Source organism: Sus scrofa, chromosome X, assembly GCF_000003025.6.
Source record: "Sus scrofa isolate TJ Tabasco breed Duroc chromosome X, Sscrofa11.1, whole genome shotgun sequence".
NCBI lineage: Eukaryota > Metazoa > Chordata > Mammalia > Artiodactyla > Suidae > Sus > Sus scrofa.
The window spans coordinates 121,572,609-121,599,072 of NC_010461.5; the positions used below are offsets into that span (position 1 = coordinate 121,572,609).

Consider the following 26,464-nt stretch of genomic DNA (forward strand, 5'->3'; position numbering starts at 1 on the left):
TCTGACTACAGGGTGAGCTTCTGGACTCCCGTGCAGCTCGATCCCACCATCAAGACCTCAATTCAGCTCCTGCACCCACCCCAGGGTGCACCTGTGCTGCTCTGCCCGGCGGCGACCCTGTCCTGAGAGCCACCAAAGGGCTTCATTTTTCTTAAGGCAGCGTCAAGCAGCGAGAATGACACGCACAGTGATCGTGGCAAATGCATGTGATTTATTTGTACTAACTCATGCTGCACTTAACACACATACAAGCCTACTTTTTCAATTAAGAGATTAATTGATAAAAACTGTTAAGTCAATAATGCATTTGGACTAGAAATCACCTGCCAAAGGTTCATTCCAAAACCCACTCTAAACAATGATACATTAGGAAGTGGGGTTTGTAAATGTCGGCCTCACTCCCACTGCCAACCATCCTACCCACTTACATCATGGGCCCCGACTGTCCCAGGAAAAAGCCAACGCGGATAACTCCTGGCCTTTGCCCCTCTCTCTGTTCGCATCCTAACTCTTGCTTCCTGGCAGGTGCCAAGCACACTAGGCCTGCTCCTCTGGCCCGGACTGGGCCATGGCATCCCCTGCAGGCACCTTGGGGTGGTCTCCCGGACCCCTTGTCCAGAGTCGACCCGAGCCCAGACTTGCCCCCATCAGAGGCCTGAAACCATCATCCAAAATCCATCCTCCGGTCACCAGCACCACTGGCTGCCAGCAACCCTGAGCAGGAAACTCTGTCCCAAAGGTGGGCTCCCCACCACAGCAGCAGGTCGGTGTTTTCGCAGGAAGGCAGCATCTGCGCCAGCGGGTGGAGACACGGAAGGAACACCAGCGGCAAGTTCCGGTGGGAGGCAGGTCCCGGCAGCAGTCAAGGTCTGACCCATCAGGACAGCACCGTGGGTGACCCGATGAGTGACAGTTCTCTCAGCTTCAGGGTCTCATGCACGGAAGAGACAGACTGCCTGGGACAGCCAAGGGGACACGAGGCTGCGAAGGGGCGAGGCCGACAGCAGGTTCAACCACAACAGGCTACACCCAAGGCCCAAAGAGACAATGGGCAGAGGCCAAGGGGGACGACCAGGTTCTAGCTCAAGGCTGGAGCCCAGGGCCAGAACTTGAGACTCTGCAGAGGTGCTGACGCCTGCAGGTTGGACTTGGGCAAGGAAAAGCGGCCAAGCCTCCTTTGGGAGTGTATACTCCCAAATTCTGGCTCGGTGAGGCCGGACAGCTTGGGCGCCTGGCAGGCGTGGAGGAGGTTGGCCTGAGCGGGGAAGGGCCAGCCACTAGCCAAGGTTCAGAGAAATCCTGCCCTCTGGAGCCCGGCTGAGCTCATGCTCCGCACGCACGGCAACATTTTTAAGTGATTCGAGATGAGCTCGGGCTGGGTATCTGCCCAAAGGAATTAAAAGCAGACACCCAAACAGGTATTTGTACACCCATGTTCACAGCAGCATTACTTGCAATAGCCAGAAGGTAGAAACACCCCAAGTGTCCATCCGGAATGAATGGTAACTGGGGTGCTGTCCATGCACATGCTGGAGCGTCATTCAGCCTAAAAAGAGGACATTCTGACACCTGCTACGACATACGTGAACCTCGAGGACATTATCCCCAAGTGAACAAAGTCAGACACAAAATGCAAAAAGCGTATGACGCCCCTTATATGAGGTTCACAGTCCAATTCAGAGTCAGAAGGCAGAATGGTGGCTACGAGGGGTCGGGGGAGGGGAGGAGTGGGGGGTCACTGGGGAGCAGGGACGGCGTTTGGGTTTGGCAGGCGCAAGAGTTGTGAGGATGGCTGTGGTGACGGCAGCATGACCATGTGCATGTAATGCCACTGAGCCGCACACGCAATGTCTAAGATGGTCAATTTTACGTGTATTTCACCACAAGTTTTTACTTTGCTATTCTTTTTCTTTTTCAAGTCACACCTGCGGCATGTGGACGTTCCCAGGTTAGGGGTCAGGTCGGAGCTGCAGCCGCTGGTCTACACCACAGCCACAGCAACATGGGATCCGAGCCTCGGCTGTGACCTACACCACAGCTCACGGCGACGCCGGATCCTTAACTCACTGCGCTAGGCCAGGGATTGAAACTGCATCCTCATGGATACTAGTTGGATTCTTAACCCCACTGAGTCACAATGGGAACTCTCACAATTTTTTTTAAAGGCATACAAAATTTTGAGAATTTCAGTGTCAAAAAAAAAAATTAATGCAGGAAGGGTGGCGCAGTCATTACAACTGCCAGCCCAGAACTGTCAATGACCTGAAAAAGCAGGCCGACATCCTTTTAGATCAAAGAAGCTGGACATGGGATTGATTCTACGTGGTAGATCTGAGCTATGGAAACACATCTATATCTGTTGCACGCGGGTGCGGGCAGGACGAGAGCAGAAAGCAGCGCCCAGGAGTGGCCCATCCTCACCTTCTCCTGCCTCTGCCAGATTTTACAAGAGGAGCATGTATTACTCTGATAACGGGGGGGGGGGGGGGAGGAGAGAGAATAAGTATCAAAACAAACCACAAGAAAAGCAAAGGAGTATGCATATTTATTAAATCGCCAGAGTGGGAAGGGTCTCCATGTTTAAGAGGAAAAGACAGAGGAAAATCACATCGGAAAAGAGCAATTTGTTGGATTACTTTAAAAAAGTGAAACCCATCATCAAAATTTAAAGGTAAATCCACACAACTGGAAACACGAGTGCCCAAAAATCAGACAGAAATAGCAATGCTCAAGGTCACTAAGAAGCAAAGAATTCAAAGCGGAAACAAGATGCCACTTGCACCTATTATTATGGGGGTCAGGGGTTGTTTGGCAGCTGTTAGGGTATTATTTGTATGCCTGTTTGCTTGATTTTTAGTTTCACTGCCCTAAGGCAGCAAGGACAGCGGGGAGAGATGCTTTACAATGTGGCACTGCGAGCGCCTCCTAAGGGAATTCTTGACATGCGCAAAAAAACGTGATTCAGAGCTGCTCATCACAACAGGATCTACGGCGCTGAGAACGTGGGAATTGACTACATTTCCAATAATTGAAAGAAGGTTAAGTAAATTATGATACAACTACACAACGAAATATATTACCACCAGTACAAAGTACCTTTGCAAAGATCTGAAAGAACCACATATAATACTTGGTCAAAGAGCAGGGATGTGACACTGCATATGATCACGATGTCAGAAATTTACACCCCAAAAAGACAAGATATTAAGTGACCATCTTGGTGTAAAATACTAATGCATTTTCTTAGTTTTTACTCCATTTGTCTTTTCCAATTTTTCTAACATTAACACAACTTTATAATCAGGGGAAAAAACGCCACTCTTTAAAGTACGGTGACCACAGGATTCTTTGGCGACGAGCATTTCACCCATGACACGGTCTAGAGAGTCCAAAGCCCTGGCCTCTTGCAAGCGGGGGCGTGAGAGCGGCCTGGAGGATGAGCATGATTGGCTGGACGGGGAAGAGGGGGCGGGAGACCCTACTGTGGACGGGGAGGCACGGGCTGGCACGGGAGAGTCAGGGACCAGCGTGCGAACTGGTCAGCCGAGGAAAGGGGCTTTGTGGAGTCAGGGAAGACTCTGACTGCTCAGCGGAGGTCTGTGCAGACCCAGTAGTAGGCACTAACGGTGTTCTCAAAGGGCAGGATCAAAGAGGGATTTCAGGAAGACACGTGGATTCTTCAGGACCGAGGGCGGAGAGAGGAGGGGAGGGTGGCTACTTGGGAAGCAGGTGCAAAGGGCTGGGCGATGGCGATGAGACTGGGGCGGGGGAGGCCGAGCGAACTCCCTGTGCCAAGCGTCAACCAAACCTGCTTCACTCACCGCCCGCCTGCTCGCCCAAAGAGGCTTTGCGGGCCAAGGCGGAGCGGAGACTCAGGCCCCGGAAGGAGCCTGCCAACAGCCAGGCGGGTCCGGCTCCGATGCAGAGGGGGTCCAGGGCAGCGCCCTTCCATGCCTCGCGGATCAGAACCGCGGCGGCCTTCTGATGCACCCTCGTGTGGGTGAGCCCCTGGATTAGGGCCATTCCAAATTTCCGGGCTGACTAGTTCGGGTTCCAGCCAAACGGCAAAAGAGAACCTCTCACGCCAGTGAAATCGGGATTTCTATGGAGAGCGACTGGAGAATTACATCATGCCCAGCCCGCGGGGATCAAGGGAAGCTCAGCGAAGCAACCAAGATGGGGCTTCTCTAAGCCGAATCGAGATGAGGAACCTGGTCGACTCTGACATCTGAAAAGCACAAAGCAGCTTCCCGTCCCGAGGAACACCGGAGATGCACGAAAGAGGCTCCCAGCGGGGCTCGGTGTCAAAACCGCAGAAAGTGACCGAGCTGAGGGGAGCACACCCCTGAACGCGAGAGGCAGCCCGCGCTTCTAAAAGCAGAGGCCGGCACAGGGGGGCAGGGAAAGCGAAGAGCCAGAGAGAGTGGAAGCTCTTCCAGCACAGACAGATCTACACGCTAAACACCCCAAAGCGGCCCCAGCCCGGCTGCGGCTTCGGTCACGCGGGCGAGTTACTGCCAGGCGGCAGCCGCCCAGCCCCCGGGCACGGCTCAGTTCCGCCTACAGCTTCAGCGAGGGCAGGATCTGGAGGGTTTGGATGCTCAAACTCTGCCTCACGAAATCAAGTGAGAAAAATCGATGATGTGTACATGGTACAGCCAACCAGGAGCAACAAACGGATGCAGAAGAGTCGTCTATGTCACGACGTAGCCTTTTAACTGTGGAGCCGGCGGTAAAGCTAAGCCCACGGAAAACAGGTCCTGAGGAATCTGCATCGTCAAGTGACACTGACGTGAGCGAGAGAGAGGAGGACGGAGGAGGAAGAAAAGGCGGCGGGAAACCATCTGCAAAAGCTGAGGCTTCCAGAAGAGAGAGGAGCTGCGGGATCCCAAGAGACCAGTCGGGCCCCTTCCTCCTCCAGAAGAAACTTCTGCCATAACATGACGCCACGTGGTCGACCGAAGCTTGGGGTGTTACCGCAGAAGCCTCCGCTGTCCGCGAATTGGTGAAAAATAATCTGTATTTAAAATTGTACTGGTCTGAAGTAATCTTTCAATATAATATCTTGCCTTTTTGGTCACAATTTAATGCAGTGCAGTAACTTAATTTGCTCTCATCTTGTTTCACAAACATTTACCTTTAAACACTGACGCAGCACTTGCAAAGAAACAACGGCTAGAAGTTATTCACTTGGATACAGGACTACATTAGATGTGTATCAAGAAAGGGCTGGACTCTTCTGGTGACTACTGATAATCAACTTTAACACGCTGTAAATACGACCTGTGACTGTTCCATTCCTTTTAAGATGACACGGGCTAATAAGCTTATGACCACCACCTGCCCTTCTGGTTGCTTTCTTATTTAGGGAATACAGCACTATGTTCTGGAGGATTCGAAATCGCCTAAAATTATACTCATGAAAAGTTTTCAGTTCTCAAAATAATTTAGAATTTAATAAAAGGAAAAGTAGACGATTTCCTGCCTCCTGGAGAAGGGGTGTTGCAATCAACCATCCCTAGAGAAGGCGAACACCAATGGTTCTGAATGACTCGATTCATGGATACAGTTGTGCCTTTAACTGTTCTCCACTGTGAATAAAGATGCCTTTTAATAGATGGCCTTTGGGTTCAAGGGTCATATTATTTGCTAACAATTTATTCTTTGGGCCAGAAAGTCTCTTACGAAAAATTAACCACATTTCTCATACACCTCATGCTTCCAGTTTACTGAACATTATCTATTTGAAGGACAAATTCCACATTAATCACTGAACGCGTATTTTATTTTGGGGTTTGGAAATCTGTGGTCTTAGAAAAATTGAAGATCGATTTTAAGGCTTGGCATCTAGCCTTATTACTTAACTGCACACTTTAGAAAGAAACCTAGATTACATGTTGACATAGTATCTTGAATGTATTGGGTTAAATAAGATATATTATTAAATGACAAACAAAAGAACCAGGAACTTACTGTCCAATCTTATTTGCTATGTAAGGAAATGCACTAAATCCCACAAATAACTAAAGCGTTTCTTGAGTGAGTACAGTGTTCTGTTTGGTTATTGACCAACCTTGGTCTTGACCTCTAAAAGAATGACCATTTCAGTGCGCTCCCTCCACCCTTACTCATTCAGTAAATAAAGCTAGGACTGTTCAAAAAAAAGAAAAAAAAAAGCGGAAAAGTTTCAGCTCCAGTTCAATGACCAATGTGCAATTTATAAAGATAAAATCAAAAGTTTCAGCTGTTACATATTCTTGGGCCAAATTGTTGATGCCTGCTTTGACTGCCTACCCCTCGGGTTGCTTCCAATATTACAGGTCATCACGCAGCAACCGGCTCTCATTCCTGCTCTCGCCAGCAGCAGGGGAGCGCGTTATGTGCCCTCTGGGGTTGGCATCAGTGGTGGGGGAAGGGCTCGCCCCTGGGAGGCATTATACACATTGTGATCCTGCCAAGGGTCAGAGTCTACAAAGTACAGCTCCCCTGCGTGGACGTCTGAAAAGTTAGCCAGAAATTCCCGGGGGCTGAAGCCAACCCACACGGTATACCTATAATCCACCGTGCGTATGGAATAGCCCATGACCTTGATGTCTTTTAAACTCGGCTTGTCTGAGTTCCACTGAGGAGCGTCTGCAGGCCGGGGGTACTGGCTATAGGCCACCAGCTCACGGGGATTGCCACGCGCGTGGGGCTCCTCTTCCAGGTCACCGAACTGAAAATACTTCAGCAGGTTCCGGCCCTCTCGGCACAGCTCCACGTGAAAGGAGGGGACGGGGCAGCGAGGAGGGACGCGCAGGCCCGCGAGCCCCGCCAGCGTGGGGAAGAGCGAGAGGAGTTCCACGAGGTCCCCGGCTTGCCGGCCTGAAAGAGGAAGCAGCCCAGCGGAGTGGGTTACATCCCGGACACCTGCCGCAGCCAGGCGGCTCGCGTAAAGAGCCTGCCCAGGCTCCACGCGCCGTCCTTTGTTCTTTTACAGCATTTATCTTTGGCACAGGAGTTTCAGGGGTGCAGCCAAAAACAAATGCTGCCAGACGCAGAACGAAGGTGCCCTCTGCCTGTTGGCACCTTTAAGCACGATCTGCACTTTGGACCCACCAGTGTCTAAGCGAATCAGGCAAAAGGCGCATTGGTGGGGGCCCAGACCTCCGGGGAAAAGTCCGTGGAGAACAGGCTCTTCCGAGCCTCGTGGTACCACCGTGCAGACCGCCCCTCCCTGGATGTCTGCATTTGACCCGTCTCCCTTTTATTGTCATAAAACACAGACGACATACGATTTACCAGCCTCTCCGGTTTCTAGTGGCCGGGTCAGGAGCAGGAAGCGCCTTGAGCTCTCTGTCCCGTGGGCATGACTGGAACCGGACCATCAGACGGCAGCTCCCTGTCTTGTCTCCCCCGCTCTAAATCCATGAATTCACTACTCTGAGCACCTCGCAGAGGTGGGAGCACATAGTGCCCCCTCGTGCCTGGCCCCTCTGACTTAGGACAGTAAGTTCGCCCACTGGCCCACGCCGCAGCAGGCGCCAGAGCCCCCCGCCCCAAGGCGAGCTCCGTCCCGTCGTGGGTCTGCGCCACGCCTCGCCCGTCCCTTCGTCTGTCCCTGGACATGCGGGTGGCTGCCACCTTCCGGCGTTCATAACGCCGTGAACATTTGTCTCAAGGGTTTCCCTGAGCCTGTTTTCCGTTCTGGGGGACACGTACCCGGGGGTGGAAGTGCGAGTCGCAGGATCACCCTCTGGCGAACTTTGGAAGGAACCACCAGAGACCTTCCGAGAGTGCCCGTGTACCAGTTTCCATCCCCCGAGCCCCAGCCACTTCTGAGGGGTCCAGGCCCCCCACACCCTCGCCAGCGCTCTTGTTTTCTGTCTATGTTGATGACAGCCATTCTCCTGGGTGTAAAATAGTATCTCGTTTTGGCTGCTGCACCTTTAAAGTCGAAATGCTGCACTTTATACTGACTCCTGGGCCATCATTCTGGCCTTTCTGGATCTTGAGGAGCTTGCTTTATGCTGCCCGATTTGATTTCGGACACATTTGTCTCAGAAGGGAAATACGTGAAGGACGTTTTTAAAGATGGCATCGTTACGATGGCAAGACCCGGCCGACACAACCACCGGAACCAGGTAATGAAATGCGGCATCGTTGAGAAGGGCGGCGGCCACCAAGTGCCCGCCCGATGCGTGACAAGCAGGGCGCCCCACCGCACACGCCGTGCGTGGGTCCGAAATGCCGACCCTGGACCGGGTCACGAGGAAGTGATCGGACAAACGCCGAATGAAGGCGGCTGCACAAGAAAGCTGCCCTGGAGGCCGGCCAAGGATGAGGCCACGGGGACACGGGGCCCAGGTCACAGCAGGCCTGTTGCCGCTGTAAGGGCTTTTCACTCAGAGTTGAGACAGGCGTGTAGGGGCTCCAGGGCAGGGCTGTGATGCCACCTGACTTGGGTTTTAACGGGATCACTGCGGCTGCTCAAGTCAGGATGGCTGAGGACAAAGTCTGGGGATCAAGAGGTGGTGGCAGTGTGGGCCTTGGCAGTGGCGGGGAGGTGGGCAGAGGTGGTGTGGACAGATTCTGAGTGGAGCGCGACAGGCTTGCTGGCAGACCGCGTGTCGCCTACTGTGAGAGACAGACAGGGGCCAGCGACTGCACGGTTTTTTGGCCTGGGGACACCACCGTTTCCTGAGAAGTGTCCCAGGAAAGGCTCAAGGGGCTAGACCAGCCCAGTGGGACAGGCTCTTGGACATCCAAGTCCAAAGACCAGGGAAGAAACACGGGCTAGAGAGAAAATTTAGAAATAAACTAGATGACAGTGCAGTTACACCAGCTTATAACCTGCTGAACACCTGCCAACGAAAGTTTCAAAAAAGATTCTCAAAAAAAACCACCAAAATCCTCAACCTGTCAGGAGATTCCTCCCAGTAAACAGAGGGAGATGATGGCACCTTGCGTCTGCGGGAGCCTCCTCCCAGCGACGCAGGTCGGGCACGCAGCGCACAGAGAGCAAACGTGCAGAAGGTGAAACGGGCAGTGTAAAGCGAACTCGGAAAGATCCAGAGAGGCCAGATTGATGGCCCCAGAACCCAGAGACGGTTACACGAGAATCAGTATGAAGTACAGGATTTAGACGGAAAAGATGGGTGAATGCAGAAGCCCGGAGAGAGGGCAGCCTGGTTCGGTGGGGCTCAGGGAACAGCCCGCCCACCGAGCTAATGGCACCCGAAGGACGTGACTCATTGCTCTGAGCAGATCGAGGGCGGGGACAACTCGCAGAGAAGCCACGCGGGTCACCCCACATGGCAGGGAGGGGGATCTCGTCCAAGTGGCGTTTCTGGAAACATCGGCTCTCAAACTGGAGCTTTTCGGGGTTTTTTTGGTTTTTTGGTTTTTTTTTTTTTTGGTCTTTTTGCTATTTCTTGGGCCACTCCCGCGGCATATGGAGATTCCCAGGCTAGGGGTCGAATCGGAGCCGTAGCCACCAGCCTACACCAGAGCCACAGCAACACGGGATCCGAGCCGTGTCTGTGACCTGCACCACAGCTCACGGCAACGCCGGATCGTCAACCCACTGAGCAAGGCCAGGGACCGAACCCGCAACCTCATGGTTCCTAGTCGGATTCGTTAACCACTGCGTCACGACGGGAACTCCAAACTGGAGCTTTTTGGAAGACAAGGACTGGGACAACCAGCGGCCGGCCACTCCCTGGGGAAGAACCGCTTGGGGGGGCCTGAGACGTGGCAGTACAAGTGCACCTGCCCCTCACTGCTGGGGAGGCAGGAGCAGAGCCCCCCGCCAGCTCTGACGGACCCAGGGCTTCACCAGACGGAGGAGCTGCCGGACGTGAGCGTCACCCTCACCCTGGGGACAAGGCCATACTCGTGGGCCCTGGCCCTGCCCCCCTCCCGGCCCGGGGCCCGAGGGCGGAGAAGGCGGTTTATGGATGAACTGAAGGCGCCGCTGCCCAGGAGCGACAGGACTCCAGCAGGTTCCCTACCTGGCTCCATGGACTCGGAGGCGGAAGCGAAGGGGTCGATGTAAGGGAAGAGCCGCCCGCCTGCCTCGGGAAGCGGGGCCGTCCGCCCCGGGACGTAGACCAGCAGCGGCACGCGCGTGGCGACGTCGAAATTGCTGTACTTGGCCCATTCGCCGTGTTCGCCTAGAGCCCAGCCTGGTTCACACAAGGCACAGAACGACAGAGACTGAGCCAGCGCCTGGCGGCTCGCTCAGGGGACGCGAGAGCTCCTCGTCCCGAAGAAAGAAACTCCACTAGAACCACCAGAGAAAGGGACCTTGCCCCTGAGGGCTGCTGCATGTGAAATCAGACGCCTATCCTCAATGACGAAAACTTTAACAGGAAAAAAAACATTAAAGCCCCAACCTGAGAAATCGTCTAGGAGTTCCCGTCGTGGCTCAGTGGAAAGGAATCTGACTAGCATCCATGAGGACGCAGGTTCGATCCCCGGCCTCGCTCAGCGGGTTAAGGGTCCAGCGTTGCTGTGAGCTGTGCTGCAGGTCCCAGACATGGCGCAGATCCGGCGTGGCTGTGGCTGTGGTGGCGGCTGGTGGCTACAGCTCTGATTCGACCCATGGCCTCGAAACCTCCATGTGCCGCATGGGGGCAGCCTTCACAAAGACCAAAAAAAAAAAAAAAAAAAAAAAAGGCCACAAAAAGCTGCCACTTCTGGGCTCGAGAAGGCTTTTGTGGTTCAGATCTGGGCAGTCCTAGGAGGGCCCTTGAGAAGGGCCATTTCGAATCAACCGCAGCTGCCCCCGTGCCCTCCCAGGGGGGTGGGGGGACTGTGTTAGCACCAGCAGAGGAAACTGGGTGCTGAGGATTCAGAGGTGGATGGCAGAACATCAGGGGGAAGACACCAAGCAACTAGGCCACCTCCATGTGTAACACAAGCACCCAGGTCTTTACAAGACTAAGGCAGGCTTCTGGGGAATGACACGGAGAACTGTCTGTGACATTAGGCAGAAAACACAAAGAAAGGAACAAAACAGGAACCAAGTGCAATCGATCCTGCCATGTCCCACGACTATGTATGACACACACACAGACACCCACGACACAGGGCCACGTGCATATGCACAACCGAAGGCCGACGGATGGACGCTAATCAGTCAGCAGCCCTTTTGTGCCGTTACACCGAGCACGTGCTATCGTCTGGTGTTGTCATACTTCATATCTGATGGTATTAAAGAATTGTTTTCCTATTTCTAGGTATGATAATGGTAAACCTCAAAAGGGCTAAATTTATTAGAGAGACTGTTCAGAAAAGTGAACCACCTAAGACTTGCTTCAAACCACTCTGGGGGCTGGGAGAGGATAACTCCGGAGCCCGAAGATGGGGACCATGGCTCACAGGCCCCAAACACACCCTGGCAAAACCTTAAAAGGACCTTTTTTTAAAAGCTGTTTCCTTCCATTTTTGGGAAAAGTGGCAAACTGCCTTAGAAGAGGTACGGAGTTGTGAACAGTGGGGCTGGGGGTGGAAGGGCTGAGCCAGGTCTGAGGGGCTTGCTGGGCTCTGCCAGGATTGTTCTGGAGCTTTCGAAGACACCAAGCATTTAAGATGCCTTTTTCCTCTGGCCACACCCATGGCATATGGAAGATCCCAGGCCACAGCAGAGACCTGAGCCATAGCAGTGACAATGCCAGATCCTTAACTACAAGGCCACCCGGGAACTCCCAAGACGCTTCTTTGACCCAAACAAGGCCCTGCCTCCATGGAGACAGGCCCAGGACGAACAAGGTGGGCTTTAAAGCATCCAAGATGCCAGACTCAGGGCACTGCTGATTCACCAAAGGGAACACACAGCGATTTAAGGCGACCTAGGAAAGCTCTCACAGGAAAGTTCCCGGGCTTTGACGGGCTCCCCAGGACGTTTCCAGATGCTCACCGTGATCCGAGGTAAGAGCCACGATGGTGCTGCGGGCCAGCTCGAGACCGTCCAGAGCGCTCAAAAGGCGGCCAACCTGCGTGTCCACATACGAGACAGAGGCAAAGTAGCTCTGGCGGATCTTCCGCTGCAAGTTAAAATAATGACAACGAGAGTGACTGGGCTTCAAAGTGGCACGGCGTACGCCGTGGCGAACACAGACGCGGCGGTTGCCTGAGCCCCCAGCCCGAGCTCTCAACCCAACATAACACTCATTTCCCCCCGTCTGCACCCACCCACCCTCCCCAACCAGCACAGCCACAGCCCATCCAAAAGGAAGATTCTTTCTAAGCCAATCAGTTTTAACTCCGGGGCACAGATCACGGCGGATGGAAGTGCCACGTACTCGTCCTTTCTGTGTCCTTCACATAATTCCGGGCCCAGGAGATGGCCACATCCACAGAAATGCAGGCCTAGCTTCCCAAACTCTGCTCAGAGCTGGCTCCTTTCCCGGGCTGCTCTGACAAAGTCTGACACTGCCGGTGGCTTGAAACAACAGAAATGTATTGGCTCCCAGTCGTGGAGGCCAGAAGACAGAGGGCCAAAGGCGCCAGCAGGGCCCTGCTCCCTCTGAAGGCCCCGGGGGAGGACGAAGCCTTGGCTTCCGGCCGTGGACAACCCCTGGCGCTCCTTGGCTTGAGCTACAGCCTCCAACCTGCCTCCACCCTCACGTGGAGCCCTTCCTGTGTCTGCCTCTCTCCCAAGGACCCCAGGCACACTGGCTGAGGGGCCCACCTCCTCCAGCCTCACCTGTATCAACTAATTACACCTGCAGTGAGCTGATTTCCAAATAAGGTCACAGTCTGAGGTCCTGGGGTCAGGACTTCAACGGAGGGACACAACTCAAGTCCTAACGTCAGCCCTGAGTGGGCCTCTCCCCTGACCCCTTTCTAACCCAGCACGAGGCGTGGACGCTGCCCTCACAGCCCGTGGCTGGCACGCGCGGCCCATTTCCAACAAACCCCCGGCAGGCCAGACACCCTCTGCGGGCCCCAAACCCCAGTGCGGCTTCTGGAGCAGACAGACCCCATGAAGGAGCCACAGCCTCTTCTGGGTGACTGTCCCCCAGCCTTGGTCACAAATATTAAAGAATAGATGGGTCTCCTACCCTGATCCTGGGGGAGAAGCCGGGGAGCCACTGACAGATCAGAGCAGCCCCGGCTTCCACTGTGCGCCCAGCTGATCCTGGCAGCTGGACCTGCAGTGGGAACAGTCACAGGGCTCGCCCGCGCTCCCCAGCCAGGGAGACGACAGATATCCAACCTTCTAGAAGGATGATGCTGAACCCCAGCCTCCCTCTACTTCCTAGGAAAGTCTTTGGTCTGTGACGTGGGGACCTTTGGTCCTCCCAGAACCAGACACCTGTCAGGATGGCTGTGTCCTATTCAAGGATCCACCCCCTTCCTATGCTGCCCTTGGGGACAGGACGAGAAGCAGAGACGTGGCCCTCGCCCCAGTGAGCCACCCGACCACGGAGGGAGGACAAGCTCGGAGACCAGAAAAGGCATGATCTTCATGAGGCCCTGGGACGACCCAGGAGAATGCGCCCTCAGTCTCCCTGGGCCAGGGTGGAGACAAGGCCAAAAAGGCAGGTCAGGGCCAGACGACACAGGCCTGGAGGGGCCTTCCAAGGAGCAGAGGTCCCGGGCTGGACAGCAAGGAAGGCACCGAGGTCACCGGCGGGGGGGCAGGGGGTGGGGAGCGACGTGATCTTGGTGACAGGTGAGTAAGGGTCCTGGGGCGAGAGCCCAGCGCAGATCACAGGAGCCAGCACCAGAGCAGCACTGGTACACGGGGGGGGGGGGGGGGGGGGTCCACAGGCACTTGCTGAAGGGATACGTCTACCCCAAACCCCGGTGGCGGACCAGGAAGCCATGCCCAAGGAGCAAGAGGATGTGCGGGCTTGAGAGAGGTTGGGGGGTAGAGCGGGAGCGGCGGGAGCAGGCGGGGAAAGGAGCCCAGGGCGCCCAGGGTGACTGGGTTTCTCATTCAGCTGCCAGCACCCAGGGGTCACGAGAGGAGGAGGAGGGAGAAGAGGACGAGCAGGGGTGGGGGCGGCCCACGTGGGGTCTCTCGAAACCAGCGGACGTTCACGCCTGGCGATCAGGAGCGAGGCTGGGGGTCATTGGCAGATGCGGGGCAGGAAGAATGCAGCCCCTCCTAAGTGGCCGACACAGAAGGAGGGGCCTGCTGTGGGGACCACGAGGGCCCAGAAGGGGCGGCAAGGAAGCCCAGGGGGCGAACAGTTCCAGAAGGGGTGGCCCTGGTCAATGGTGAGAGAGCAGGGCTTCGGGGAAGGCCAGGCCCCACGAGGATGGATTTTACTCGCCAACAAAGTCAGTGCTGACGCGGGGCGAGAGCTCTTAGCGCGTGGGGAGGCCGAAGGCCGCGCAGAGGTGGGCGGGGAAGGAAGGACAGAGAGGCCACCCAGCACTCTCTCCGCCTTGATGGCGAGCAAAGGAGAAGGAGGGACGGGGAAACAGGCAGAAGACGAGCAGATGCAGAGGCTGGAGCGGCGCAGTCTGGCTACAGGCGAGGAGCTTCTTCGGAGCGCCCGTTCACCAAGTACCCGCTGGGCGCTACCCGGTCCCCCAAACCAGCCCAGGGGAGCGCTGCCATCTCCACCTCACGCAGGAGCACGCGAGGCTCAGAGAGGCGGAGTAACAGGCCTAGAGACACACCGCTGCCAAGCGCCGAGGGGCACAGGAAGTGCTGTCACCCGCTGAGAGGCGGGGCCGAGAGGGCACCGGGCAGGGGCCCACACGGCACGAGACTGTGGGGCTGGAGGCTGGGTGCGTGGACACGTCTCTGCCTCACGGCCGCAGGGACTCCCTGCCCCGACCCCAGGATGCGAGCTTGAGTGGAGGGGGTGTCGTGGTCAGGACGACAAACGGACATGTGTGCTGATGGGCTGGCGGGAAGCATAGGTGACCTGCCATGGGGGCTCTGCAGTCAGGGCCGGTGGGGGGGGGCACGAGGGCCTGGAGGAAGGGCGCTGCCTGTGGTCGGGGTGCTGAGCAGCCCCGCGTGGCCCCTGACCTGGAGGGCTGGGGACTGAGGGGGCACAGAACCGAGGCGCTCAACGGTGGACTGAGGTGGGGCTGGGGCAGGACCCCCAGAGCTGTGGGAGGCCGACACGCAGGGCCGGGTGGCAAGCGAACGTGGGGCAGGGATCAGCGCATGAGCAGGGCAGCGAGGTCCTCCAGGCCACACTCTGAAGTGACTGAGGGGATCGCCATCCTAGGCAGTGACAACCTCCAGAGCAGGTGTCACCACGGAAAACCTTCCTCTGGCTCATTTCCATTTTGCAACTAACGACACTGAAGCTCAGAGCATTACAACGACTGGTCGGTCCGTGGCCACGCGGCAGGTGGGGGATGGCGGGGGCACAAGAAGAACCCGAACCAGATTGTTTGGAACCAAGACAACAAAGCCCGGGGGTCTGGCATCACAGCTCCGAGTCCGCGTGGGGCCAGGGCTCTGCTTCTAAAAGCCCTGTGGGGCTGCTGACGAGGTGGCCCAGGAAACACACCCTGAAAAGGCGTGTGGAACATTCTGGAATGACTGTTGCTCAGCATGTGCTCTGCACTCCAGGGAGAGGGTGGCTGAGGAATCAGCATGAGGACAGCAACTCCGTGGCTGCTCCACCCCCACATCGTGGCCACCCAGACACTGCAGCTGGACGGCACTGGCCACACTGGTGCCCCAGCTGCCTCTGCGCCAAGGCCCCGCTCACCAAGCCACCTCACGAGAGTAGTGGGTGGCGGTGGTGGTGGCAGCTTTCCCATGGGGGTACCCGCAAGAACTGGCAGACGGAGAGATCTGGGTGGCAGGGAGCCGCCAGCCACCCCAGACCTGAGGGACCCGGGTTCAGGGCTGGCGAGGAGGCGCAGGTCTCTTGCCCTCATCTCCAGACGCCCCCTCCTCTGGGAGTGGAGACGCTGAAGGGGAGACTCCACCCGCCCAGCACGCCCACAGGGCGCCCCGCGCAGAGACGTGAGGGGCGGGGCAGGGTCCCCGGAGGAAAGCCGATGACGTCATGCCCCCCTTCATCCTCGGTACCTGAAAGTCCGTGGGAATTGGGCCATAGGGCACACTGAGGTTTAGGGCTTGGACGTCCTCCCGCTGCCTGATGTCCATCCAGGGGTTGTAGGCCACGGGAGGGAGGCCGGCAGGGACCTGGGGGTCAGGAGCCAGGGTCACGTTCTCCAAGGGATACAACTTCTGAAACTCCTTGGGGGAAAAGCACATGAAACCACCAGGCTGTTATCCTTGTGGCAAAGGCGCAAGGTCGCACCTGTACTGTTCCCCCTAACACTTCTATAAACCTGTGACCCCTTTACACAGAGGCCGCCAACGCGCCCCGGGTGCCTCCCCGTCGCAAAGTCACTCTCCCGAGATGCCAACGGGAATGAAGGCATCTGGCTGTTTCTACAAAGCGAGCAGCGCCTGCTCTCTCCCACGGAGATCGATGCCCTCCCGTGCCCACCCCCACCTCCCCTCCCACTGGCAAAGGTGTGGAGAGGTGCTGCCCATCCCCAAATCTCCGCCACGCGCAGCAAATCACCAGGAGGGCTCGCAAGACCCAGGGCTCAGCCACACTCGCGGCTACGGGGATTGCAGTGAAGGCTACCGATCGCAATGCACAGGGCAGTCGGGGGGACCAGGCACGCGCTGCCAGAGTCCTCTCCTGGCAAAGTCACACGGGATGTGCTTAACGCCCCCTGCGCCGAGCGGTGCGCCCACCTGTGTGCGATGCTGCTGCCAGGGAAACCGAGGCTTGTTAAAGCCTCAGCACCTGGGCTTTCTACCGGGGCTGGTCGCCAGGCACCCTCCGCCTGCACAGAGCAGAACTCCCTGGAAACGGTGCCAAGACTCCTGGGATCCCAGTTCCCAGAGGCCAGCCAAGGGCACAAGCGGGCCTTTCAAAGGATCACGGCCAGGTCTGCTAGGTTAACTCTTTCTGCCCAAGAGCCAGAAGTGAGTCCCTCTCCATCCAGGGGGCTGACAGCTCCTGCCAGGAACGCCAGATCTCCTGGGCCAGTCAAAGGCAGACACCTGCAGCATCAAAGGGCATATGCCTCCGGCCTCCGGCCTTGTCCCGAGCGAGGGCTGTGCTCTGCCAAGTCAGAAGAATGGGCTGCTCCGGCCCGGGGAAAACACGACAGGCAAAACCTGAAAAATATTCTAAAACAGAAGGGGCTACATACTCTAAAGATACACGTGCAAGCACAGAATTCGAGGCCCCAACAAGCAATGTCGCGCCCTGTGTTTAAGGACTTAGGGCGAAAGGCAGTTACTGCAGATGGCTTCACGGTCCCTGGAATTGTGTCGCAAGGGCCAGGGCTTACTGCCTCCCTTCTGTAAGCTGATCTCAGCGGCCAACCCAACATGTGCTCCGAGTTGTACGGGAAAAACTCTCCAGCGGAGGAGGCGGAAAACCAGGCGCTTCCCGCAAGGTTCTCACGCGTCCGAGGTCTACGTCTCAGCCCTGGCCTCTGAAACCGTCTCCACATCACCGAGCACACTAACGCCAGCAGGCATCCCTGTCGCCCTCCTTCGACGAGGGACACAGCTGTCACTGTTGTGTGGGGCCAGCCAGCTCTTTACCTGGGGGTATCTGAAGGGGATGTGAGGCTTGTGATAGCCCACAGCCAGGAAGAAAGGAACGGCCGACGTCCTCAGCTTTTCCAACAACTGTATGGCTCGCTCGGTGCTCTGCTTGTCAGGCAAGGTGCCCTCGGGCACCTCCGCCACATCCACAGGACACAGCAGGTTGGCATGGAGTTCTCCATCTGGTCCCTTGCAGGTCTTTCAAAACAAAACATCTCAAGTCAGCTTTTTATTTACGTATTTGTTTTATGGCTGCGCCCACAGCATGTGGAGGTTCCTGGGCCAGGGATGGAACCCACACCACAGCAGTGACCCCAAGCCACAGCGCTGACAAGGCCGGACTCTTAACCCGCTGAGCCACCACGGAACTGCGCGAGTCAGCTTTTTAAATATAAGAAAGAGAAGTCGTGAAAGTTCCACACAATGGATTTAACCTTTACATATCCAGCCCGTGAAGTATTAGGCATCCAGGAGTTCCCACTGTGGCTCAGTGGGAACAAACCTGACTAGTATCCATATGGACGCAGGTTCGATCCCTGGCCTCACTCAGTGGGTTAAGGACCCAGCACTGCTGTGAGCTGGGGTGTAGGTCACAGACGCAGCTCGTATCCCGTGTTGCTGTGGCTGTGGTGTAGGCCAGCAGCCGCAGCCCTGATTCAACCCCTAGCCTGGGAATCTCCATATGCCGCAGGAGTGGCCCTTTTAAAAAAAAAAAAAAAAAACAGTATTAGTCACTCAGACTAGACAGGCACACAGGAAATAAAAATAAAACTTAGAAGGATTTCTTCTTTTCCAGGCAGAGGCCAAAAATCCACCGGCACTTAGTTTCCTACTGCTCCTCCTCTGTCTTCACGTCATAATTGATTAATTAAAGGAAAGCCAAGCAAACTGATGATCTGAAAATAAACATGCCTGTCCAAGTCAATTACAAAAGCAGACAGAGGACCTGAACAGCCATTTCTCCAAAGAAGATATACAAACGGCCCATAAGCATCATCAGCCACGAGGGAAACGCAGATGAAAACACTGCAAATACAAACCAGTGAGATGGCACTTCACGCCCACTGGGATGGCTCTAATTAAAAAATTTTAAAGTGGAAGATACCAAGGGTTGGTGAGGACGTGGACAAACTAGAATCGTCAGTTCGCTGACAAATGCTAGTGGAATCATAGAACGCAGCACCTGCTTTGGCAAACACCCTGGCAGTTCCTTAAACAGCTAAACACAGCGTTCCTGGACCAGCTGGCGATTCTGCTCCTAGGCGCAGACCAAGAAAAATGAAAACCCGAGTCCACCCGAACACTTCCCCCAGCAATTCCACCCCGGAAAACTGAGAACTTAACTCCACGCGAGAACCCAGACGGGGCTGTTCAGAGCAGCAATATTCACCGCAGCCAAACAGGGCAAACAACGCAAAGGTCCAGCGGCTGCTGAACAGACAAATAAAATGTACAGCTCCCCTAAAACGGAGTGCTCTTTGCTACAGAAAGAATGAAGTTCTGGCACAAGCGACAACATGGGTGAACCTCAAACACATGACACAGTGGAAGAAGCCAGACACTAAAGGTCACCAGTTGCAGGATTTCACTGGTACAAAATGTCCAGAACGGGCAAATCCACCAAGAAAGAAAACAGATCAGCTGTTGCCACAGGCTGGGGGTTGAGCACAAATGGGGAGGGAACAATCACGGGTACAGGCTACTTCCTGCGGCGGCGACAACGGCATGAAGGTGAACTGGTAACAGCTGCACGAACCTGTGAGGGCACTACAATCACCAAGGTGTGTGCTTTCATTTTTCTTGGTTTACGGTAGATGGGTTATCGCTCAGAAATGTTAACGAAAAGACGAAAAGTCTGTTTTCAACGTCAAAGACAGACGAAAGCTTCTAAATGACAGGGTCCCAGTTAACTGTTTAAGGTGACAGTGCGTGGAGTTTCCAGATGCATAATTTCTACCTCACAAAGACCCAGGGGAACCCAGGTTACATTTCCTTATAGCGTCCTTTTGCCCCACGAGGCTCCAGAATTTTAAAACCCCTATCAAAGGTCTCAGCACCCGCACACCCCCATTAGGCCTGAGCCAGCCAGCCAGGCGGCCAGCCAGGCAGCCGAATGCAAAGCCCTTCTCCCAGTCTGGGCCGAGGCCCCTGAGCGCAGGTCTCTCTTCCTTTAACCCTCAGCACCGAGCCTTAGCCAGCGTGAGTGCCAGAGGGCATTCAGCGAGTCTTACGCACTAGAGCACCAGCTTCTAGAACAAGACAGCCCCACCAGCTTCTAAAACGAAGCTCCCTCTCCACCGGATCGGATGCTAAAGACCCCAACCCTCGCTTCTGTCAAGTCGTGATCACAGACCAACCAACACACCTCACCGCACAGGCAGCTCGAGGGACGCGCCCCCCCCACACCAGCCCCGCTCATCTGCGAGACAGGCAAGAGCTGCCTCCCCAGCCGGGACCCCTTTCGCAGCCTTACCTTGGTGTTTTCATACTTTTCAGAGGAGGGGTGATAAGGCGGAAGAGACCAGCTGTACGGAGAATCATCACTATGATTGGAAGATATTCCTTGGGGGAAAAAGAAAGTCGTGAAATAAAAGCGTGCGGAGTTTTCCACGCCCTCCCCACCCAAAGCGAACGCTTCAGAGACAGTGGGGAAGAGCCTCCCGCTCTCTTTTGGCCTCGGTCTCCTTACCTATAAAACCCAGAGCCCACGGGCCCCACGAAAGCCAGCTCTGTGGGCTGCTTTCTGAGTACCAAGTGCCAGGCCCTGAGGAAGGAACCCGACGGGCTGAGAGCCCCACAGAACACTGTGCACCGCTCCCCCAGCCTCGGAGGGGGGCTGCCAGGCAAAGGGGGGATCAGCGCCCTGCCAGATGCCAAGCAGGTGCCAGACGAGTGGGCTGAGACTCAATCCCCTGCCCTGGGACTCCAGGCTCCGTGCTCGCTCGTGACGCAGAAACCCTCCCCTGAGCTGGGCAGCGGACGGGCTGCCTGGGAAGCCAAGACAGCACCGCAGGACACGAGGCCCGCCTGCCAGCTGTCTGGAGAAGAGGCGCTGTCTAGGCAGGGGAGACCCCAGGCAGGGGGACGTGGGTCCGGTGGGGGTTGGCAGCGAGGGCTTCCAGGAGGCAGCGAGGCTTGTGAGGGACCTGGAGGGAGGTGTGGGCAGAACCAGGAACCAGCATCGCCAGCACAGAGGCCCATGGGAGGGGGGGAGCCAATCCTTGGTTCCCATGCAACCCCAGGCAAATGACTTGACCAAGTGACAACAGTGACAACCCACCTTGCTGGCCGTTGAGGAAAAGATCAGGGCATCAGCCACCACAGTGTCTGGCACATGCCTGGCACTCAATCAGTGGTGGCGGGTGGCCTCCTCAAATAGGCCCTTCCCTGACAGAACCAAGTGCTGAGAACAAAGACCCAGCTGGAAAATGTGCCCCCCCGAGGGCTGCAGGCAAAGCGTTTGTGCTCTGGCTCAGCCACAGTCCCCAGAGCCACCCACACATTCTAACTGGCAGGAGGCAGGAGGCCGGGCGCCATCGCTGGGCTGCCTGCCTTCCTGAAGCCTGATCTCCCTTCGGCTGCATCGCTCCCTCCCCAAAGCCGTCTCTTCCCTCCAGCTGTGCTCAGGCCAGGGGGCCGACATGCGAGCACCACCGACGGCAGAAAGTCCTACTCCCGCGGGCCTTTCGCTGCACAACAAGATTCCGGACAGATTCGCCTTCAAAACTGGGCCCCACCTGGTAGCCCCTCATGATAAGCGCTAGTGGGCGCAGCGCTCGGGCTTTCTACACACTTCCATGCACCCCTGGGAGGCTGCCCTGGGAAGGAAGTCAAGGTCAAGCGCACAGCCAAGAAGTGGCAGAGCCGGGACTGGAACCCAGGGGCCCGAATTCCCGGCACCACTGCCCAGAGCGGTTCAGTTTGCCTCCGGAGCAGCTCATCGCCCCGCTCTGCCAGACAGGGAGGCCTGAAAACCGGGGGAACTAAACCCCAGTACCTCTGCTAGACGACTGTGCTGCCATTAAAAACGATGTTGCACGAAGAGTAACTATGTGGGAAAATGTCTGTTTAAAACACTCACGACATAAAGCTGTATATACGGGAAAAGCTCGAAGCAGAAAAAAATATGCCCAGAACATGGGGACATCAAAACGCCCCCCTCCTCTGTGTGGTGCACGTACATGTAATTTATATTCTTCAATTTATACTTTCCTTCCCCCCCAAACTTTTCATCAAATAATCATGCACTACTTCAAGTTAAAAAAAAAAAGGTTTAAAGTTTGTGCTTCAGCATTCTCATTGTGGCATTAAAGAGAGCCAGCTGACCAGTGCTGAAAGTCAGGGCTGGTGGCCCCTGGCACTTCTAGGGACCCTGGGTCCCAGCTTACCCTCCTCCTTCTGATCTAATTCAGACAGTAGGCAGGCGACCGCCACCAAACTGCAGCCTCTTCGCTGGGCGAGTCAGCATAGCTGCCCTGGTCTCGCCTTACTGCCAGGGAGCCTGGATACAGAGGGTCAGGCGCAGAGCTGGACTCGCAGCCAAGGCCACCACGCCCGTGCCCCCACCAGTGGCCTTCCTTCCAGCCGAGGAGCTAAAGGAACCTGGATTCCGAAGGAAGAAAAGCCCTTCTGCCATTTCTCACTTTGGGTGAGAACACACCGCCAAGCTGAGGAGTATTCTGTACCAAGGTGGCAGTGACTCTCCCCAAGAGGCCCCTGCAAAGACAGCCCCGACCCCAGGAGGGGACCCCAGGACTCAGGCACAAAACAGGACAGAGCCCAGACTCTGCTGGGCAAGTAGTACCAGGGTGAAAGACTTTTCCAACGGACACGGTCACGTAGCCGTTCTGCTTGAAGTACTGCGGGATGGTGGAGAAGTTCCCGGCGTGCGCCCTCCAGTAGGAGTTGAAGTCATACAGGCGGGTCGTGTCCGGTCTCCTCCCGGTGAGAAAGGACACGCGGCTCGGCGCGCACACCGCTTGCTAGTAGGAAGCAGAAGCAGAAGGAAACGTCCTCAGAGGAAAACAAGAGTCTGTGAGCTGAAAGGTAACCAGGCAACCTCCAGGTCCTCAGTGAAGAGCTGGGGTGGCTGCATCAGGCAGCTCTCCAAGCCATCCAGCAGGGTTTGGGCCTCACCCAGATGCCAAAAAGAAAGAAGTCTCCCCAGGCTGGGGGCTGGGGGCGGGGGGCGCCCTCAGCCCCTCACTCCAGCCGATGACTGTGCCCTTCTGCTTGATGGCATCTCCTGGGTACCCAGAGCAGGCAAGGATCCTGGGGGTGGCCACAGGAAGGGACACAGGGAGGAGTGCCACCATGGCAACACTCCCTCCTTAGCACCCAGCAATCCCCCATTTGGGGAGGAAAGCTGGGCAGGACCGGGCTATGGCATGCCACCCTCTACCCAAGGAGAAGCACCGTGAAGGCATAAGCTTCCTTGCCAGTGAATAACCAGGTTCTTCTCAACCACCATTTCCCAGACCATGCTCCCTTCTAATAAAGAGATGCCCGGCACAGTGGGTGCCATCCCCCAACCCTCGGTGCAGGAGGCAGCACACCCACACCTCGAGGTGCGCACACATACCTGGGCAAAGGCATTCTGGAAGAGAAGGCTGTGGGATGCCAGCTGGTCGATGTTTGGAGACCTTACCAGCTTGTCCCCGTAACAGCCCAGGGAGGGGCGCAGGTCATCCACGATGATTAGAAGGACATTCAGAGCATCTGCACTCGAGACAGGGGCTTCAGTGAGATCACCTGCAGCGACACCCAACCCCCACCCGTGGTGGGCGCCGGGGTACCCAGAGGCCCATAGCTGGCCCCAGCCACCTTGACAACTGAGCCAGCCAAGCCAGGGAAGGTGGGGGTAGGTGCACAGAGGAAGCCCCAGTCCTGGGTGGCAGGGTTAGGCTCTGGCCATGGCCTCAAACCAGGACGGCAGAGGGAGAATGAGGGAGGGAGGGAAGTGGGTGGAAGGGAGGTAGGGGAGGGAGAGATGGAAGAAGGAACTGTAGGAAGGAGGGAGCGAAGCGGGTAAGGGAGGACGTGGGCAGGGAAAAAGGGAGGGAGCCCCGCAACGTGGGCGAGGGCGCAGGAGGCACCTGTGGCGACGCTGCCCGGCGCCGCGGATCCGAGGGAGGCGCAGGCAGAGCCCAGGACCAGGCCAAGCCAGAGCAAGCCCCGGCCGGGCGGCAGCATTCTTGCCCCAGCGCGGCCGCTCCGGGACAACGATGACAAGCTTGGGCAGGCGGGCCGGGCCGCCCCCGCCGCCAGCCTCGGGTGGGCAGCCCCAGCGGACCGCGCAAGGCAGCCGCAGCCGCCCGGCGCACAGGCCCGGGCGCTGGCCCGGGCGCGAGTGCGCCTGCGCGAAATCCGGGCCACAGAGGGCGGGGCCGCGGCTCCAGGGCGGGGCCGGCCCCGCCCAGGTGCCCCGCCCACCGTCCGGCCAGGGCGCGCCGCCGCAGCAGGACGGCTCCTTTGCGAGTCTTTCCAGGCGTCTCTGGTTTGAGTTTGCAAGCACTTTTCTGAACCAGCGGTTTCCTGCCTCTTTGCCTTTGCTCCTGCTATGCTTTCTCCTGGGAGCCCTTCCCTTCCCTCATCTCTCTACAAAATTCACATCTTCCTTGCAGACCGGCCCAAAGGCCATTCTCCTTCAATGAGACCCTATGAGAACCTGCCTTCCTCCATCTAAAGGGACCCCTTTTCTATGCACTTGTTCAACAAATACATAATGAGTACCCCAGATACGTATACCAAGCACTGTTGGCGGTTCTGGAGTTCTAAGTCCCCGCCCTGGTGGAGCTCGCCCACAATTAATGACCAAATAAACATTGAATGGCAGTGGGCATGCGTGTTCTGGAGAAAACTAACACAGGAGGTGAGCGGGGCACACGGAGAGTTTCACGCTATTTTCTATGGGGTGGCCAGGCAAGGCCTTGCTCGTAAAGCGACATTCGAACACAAACTTGGAGGTGAGGGAGCAGCCATTGTGGAGAGCATGCTTGGCAGTATTAGCCGATGGCAGAGGCTGGTGTAGCTGGCACGGCTGGCACAGAGGCTGGTGTGGCTGGCGAGGAAACAGGAGATGGGGAGCAGGTAGGCGGTGGGAAGAGCGAGAGTCAGAATTCTCAGGCGAATTCTCAGGCAAGAATCAGTCACCACCGTCTGCCTGGGGCTGAAGATTGGGCAGGAAGTGTGACAATCCCCTCTCCGTCTCTGACTCACCCCTCCCACCCCCTCCGCCTCCTAAAGAAATAAGCTAACACAATACCAGGCCGATTAGAGATCTTACTGCTTTTGCCTGCGGGAATGCAGAAATATTAGTATTGTTATTGGGGGCTTCCTATACCCCAGGCAACATGCTAATTTTCTCCTCACACCAACACTGTGAGCTAAATGCTGCTGTCCTTCCGGTTTTACAGATCCAGAAATTAACACCCCAAGAGGTTAAATCTCCTGATGTGGCACACGTTGGGGGCGTGGAAGCGCAGGGCAGCTCTCCTTGAGAGGCAGGCTCCTTAGCTGATAGCCAGTGCAGAGCGTGGGCCTCGTCTGAGGCCTGCTGCCATTGCCACTGCATCTGCTTTGCTGTTTCCTCGGGTCCCAGAAGGGTGGCGTTGGTGGTGGTGTTCACACCACAGCCTGGCTGCTGTCCCCTCAGGAAGGGCGGTCTCCGCCTGCCCTCCCCAGGCCAGAGCATCCTGAGTCCCGCACGGTTGGCCAGCCCCAGACAAGCACCCAAGCTGCCAGGCTTCAGGTGGCATCTCAGCTGTTCCTCCTCATCCTGACACCTCCCTTGTATGGGTGGCTTTTCCCTCCCCAAAGAATGGCCTTAATGTTTCAGGAAACTCTGAGCCTGACATCAACAAGGACCCCAGTGTCTATTTAGAAAATCACTCTTATTTCCTCTTTCCTTGGCATCACGACAGTTGCCTCCTGCAAGCTTAAGAACTAAGGACCAAATGATAGCAATCTTGTCTTTATCAAAACACCATTAATTAAAAAATAATTCAGTAGGGGATTCCTGTCATGGCTCAGCGGTAATGAACCTGACAAGGATCCATGAGGACGCAGGTTCGATCCCTGGCCTCACTCGGTGGGTTAAGGAGCTGGCGTTGCTGTGGCTGTGGCGTAGGTCGACAGCTGCAGCTCCCATTCGACCTCCAGCCTGGGAACTTCCATATGCCGCAGGTGCAGCCCTAAAAAACAAAAAAATAATAATAATAATTCAGTAAAGCCCAGGGTTGATCAAAGAAGGGAATGAGGCCAAAAGTCGCACACAGTCCCTGCATCTAAAGATGTCTGCTGTTCTCTGGCGGACGCTTCCTGTGCGCCAGCCTGTCCAGTGCGGGCAGGAGGCAGGCAGACTGGTCCTTGCCTCCCCGCCCCCTCCAGCCACCGGGAGGTGGGACAGCAGCAATACCTGATGCCCATCACAGAGGCGGACTTCTGATTTGTCAAAAAGAGAGCCTCTCCAGAGGAAGGCATCGGATGTGAAGACAAATGCACCGGATCCAACACTGATTCAAGCACCCTGTGGCTTGGTGCCGAGGGACTGGGCGGCACGGAGAATTTCTGCACAACAGCCGGGCCTCTAAGGCCAGGTAGGAGAGACCACTCATGAGGGCTATGATGCCCTGGAGCATGCAGGCTCATCTGCGTCTTTCTAGAAGAGTTTAAATTTGAACAAGGGTGAGCACTGGCACTCACCGACAGCCGTGGTGTACACACCCCTAAGGTGAGCCCCCTGAGTCCTGCCCATGTGTAATCCCCTCCCACTGGGTGTGGGTGTGGGTGTGGGTGTGGCTCCGGCCTGTGCTTTTTTTTTTTTTTAAATGGCTGAAACCACAGCACATGGAACTTCTAGGCCAGGGATTGAATCAGAGCCACAGCTGTGGCAACACCAGATCCTTTAAC

At 56.4% G+C, this 26,464-nt stretch overlaps 1 protein-coding gene across 3 annotated transcripts; it reads right to left on the minus strand.

The window, feature by feature from the left end:
- Window positions 189-23,917, minus strand: IDS (iduronate 2-sulfatase). 3 transcript variants are annotated; one of them, XM_021080477.1, is made up of 9 exons: window positions 23,650-23,917; window positions 23,136-23,272; window positions 22,359-22,536; window positions 20,028-20,116; window positions 17,552-17,752; window positions 16,004-16,174; window positions 11,903-12,029; window positions 9,993-10,166; window positions 189-981 (listed from the first exon to the last, which is right to left on the minus strand). In XM_021080477.1, the coding sequence occupies exons 1-9, from the start codon at window positions 23,744-23,746 to the stop codon at window positions 878-880; spliced, it is 1,278 nt and encodes a 425-aa protein (XP_020936136.1). In that variant the 5' UTR covers window positions 23,747-23,917; the 3' UTR covers window positions 189-877. The 3 variants fall into 3 exon arrangements, with proteins under 3 accessions (XP_020936136.1, XP_020936135.1, XP_020936137.1); XM_021080476.1 differs by lacking the exon at window positions 189-981 and adding an exon at window positions 2,527-6,864; XM_021080478.1 differs by lacking the exon at window positions 189-981 and adding an exon at window positions 6,908-7,400.